General features: G+C 62.0%; 1 protein-coding gene across 2 annotated transcripts in view; it reads right to left on the bottom strand.

Moving 5' to 3' along the window:
• Nucleotides 1–243, bottom strand: part of Trpc4ap (transient receptor potential cation channel, subfamily C, member 4 associated protein) — an 81,528-nt gene extending 81,285 nt beyond the window's left edge. For both annotated transcript variants that reach the window (XM_005384808.2, XM_005384809.2), the window contains exon 1: nucleotides 17–243. In XM_005384808.2, the coding sequence (XP_005384865.1) occupies nucleotides 17–187 (171 nt within the window). In that variant the 5' untranslated portion in view covers nucleotides 188–243. The remainder of the gene's footprint in view (nucleotides 1–16) is intronic.
• Nucleotides 244–697: the final 454 nt, after the last annotated feature.

The following is a 697-nucleotide window of genomic DNA, read 5'->3' as shown; positions in this document are numbered from 1 at the left end:
CGGCCCGGCCTCGTACCTGCACTGCGCGGATCAGGCCCCGGCCCGTCAGCTGGCCTTGCCGCAGCTGCAGCAGAATGTTCTCCGGCCGCGGCCGGCCGCCCCAGCCGCCCCATGCTGCCACCGTTGCTGCCGATCGTCTCCCTCGGCAGACCCCAGCCCCAGCAGCCGCCGGCGCCGCCGCCGCCATGTCTCCTCCTCCGACAAACAGGAAGCAAACGGCCCGGGGCCGCGTAGATTTCTACGGGGCGGCGGAGGGCTCGCCACAGCGCCCCCAGCGGGAGAATGGCGGAGGCGCAAGCCGCGTGGCAGGGACGGCGCGCCCTGGGGCTGCTGGGAAATGTAGTCTCGCTCTGCCGAGGGGCAGGAGGGGTAGAAGTAAGGTGTTTGCGGCACCGCCTGTTTTTCTGGCCGCTAAGACCAGCATTTCTGCGACTTTCGTCCAGTTCAAAAACAATTCTCTGAGTGTGAAATCTGATATTTCTCGCCCATTTGGGAGGGCTGCAGCCACCTAGCCCGTAAAAGAGCCCAGGCTCCAGGCCAGCAGTTAGGCCTTGGACTCTGATTCTTGCTTGTTTCTTCTCTCTGCTTTGAACTTGCTATGGGTCTTAATCACGTCACTATCCTCTTCCTTGGTGCCTCAGTTTCCTCATTACTCTAGTCTGTCGTTAGTTCCTGGGAGCCAGAATTGGTCAATCAG

The sequence above is a fragment of the Chinchilla lanigera genome, unplaced genomic scaffold (genome assembly GCF_000276665.1).
Source record: "Chinchilla lanigera isolate Chin_1 unplaced genomic scaffold, ChiLan1.0 scaffold00021, whole genome shotgun sequence".
Classification (NCBI taxonomy): domain Eukaryota; kingdom Metazoa; phylum Chordata; class Mammalia; order Rodentia; family Chinchillidae; genus Chinchilla; species Chinchilla lanigera.
The sequence above is the reverse complement of the archived record's forward strand: the minus strand, read 5'-3'. Positions and strand labels throughout refer to the sequence as shown.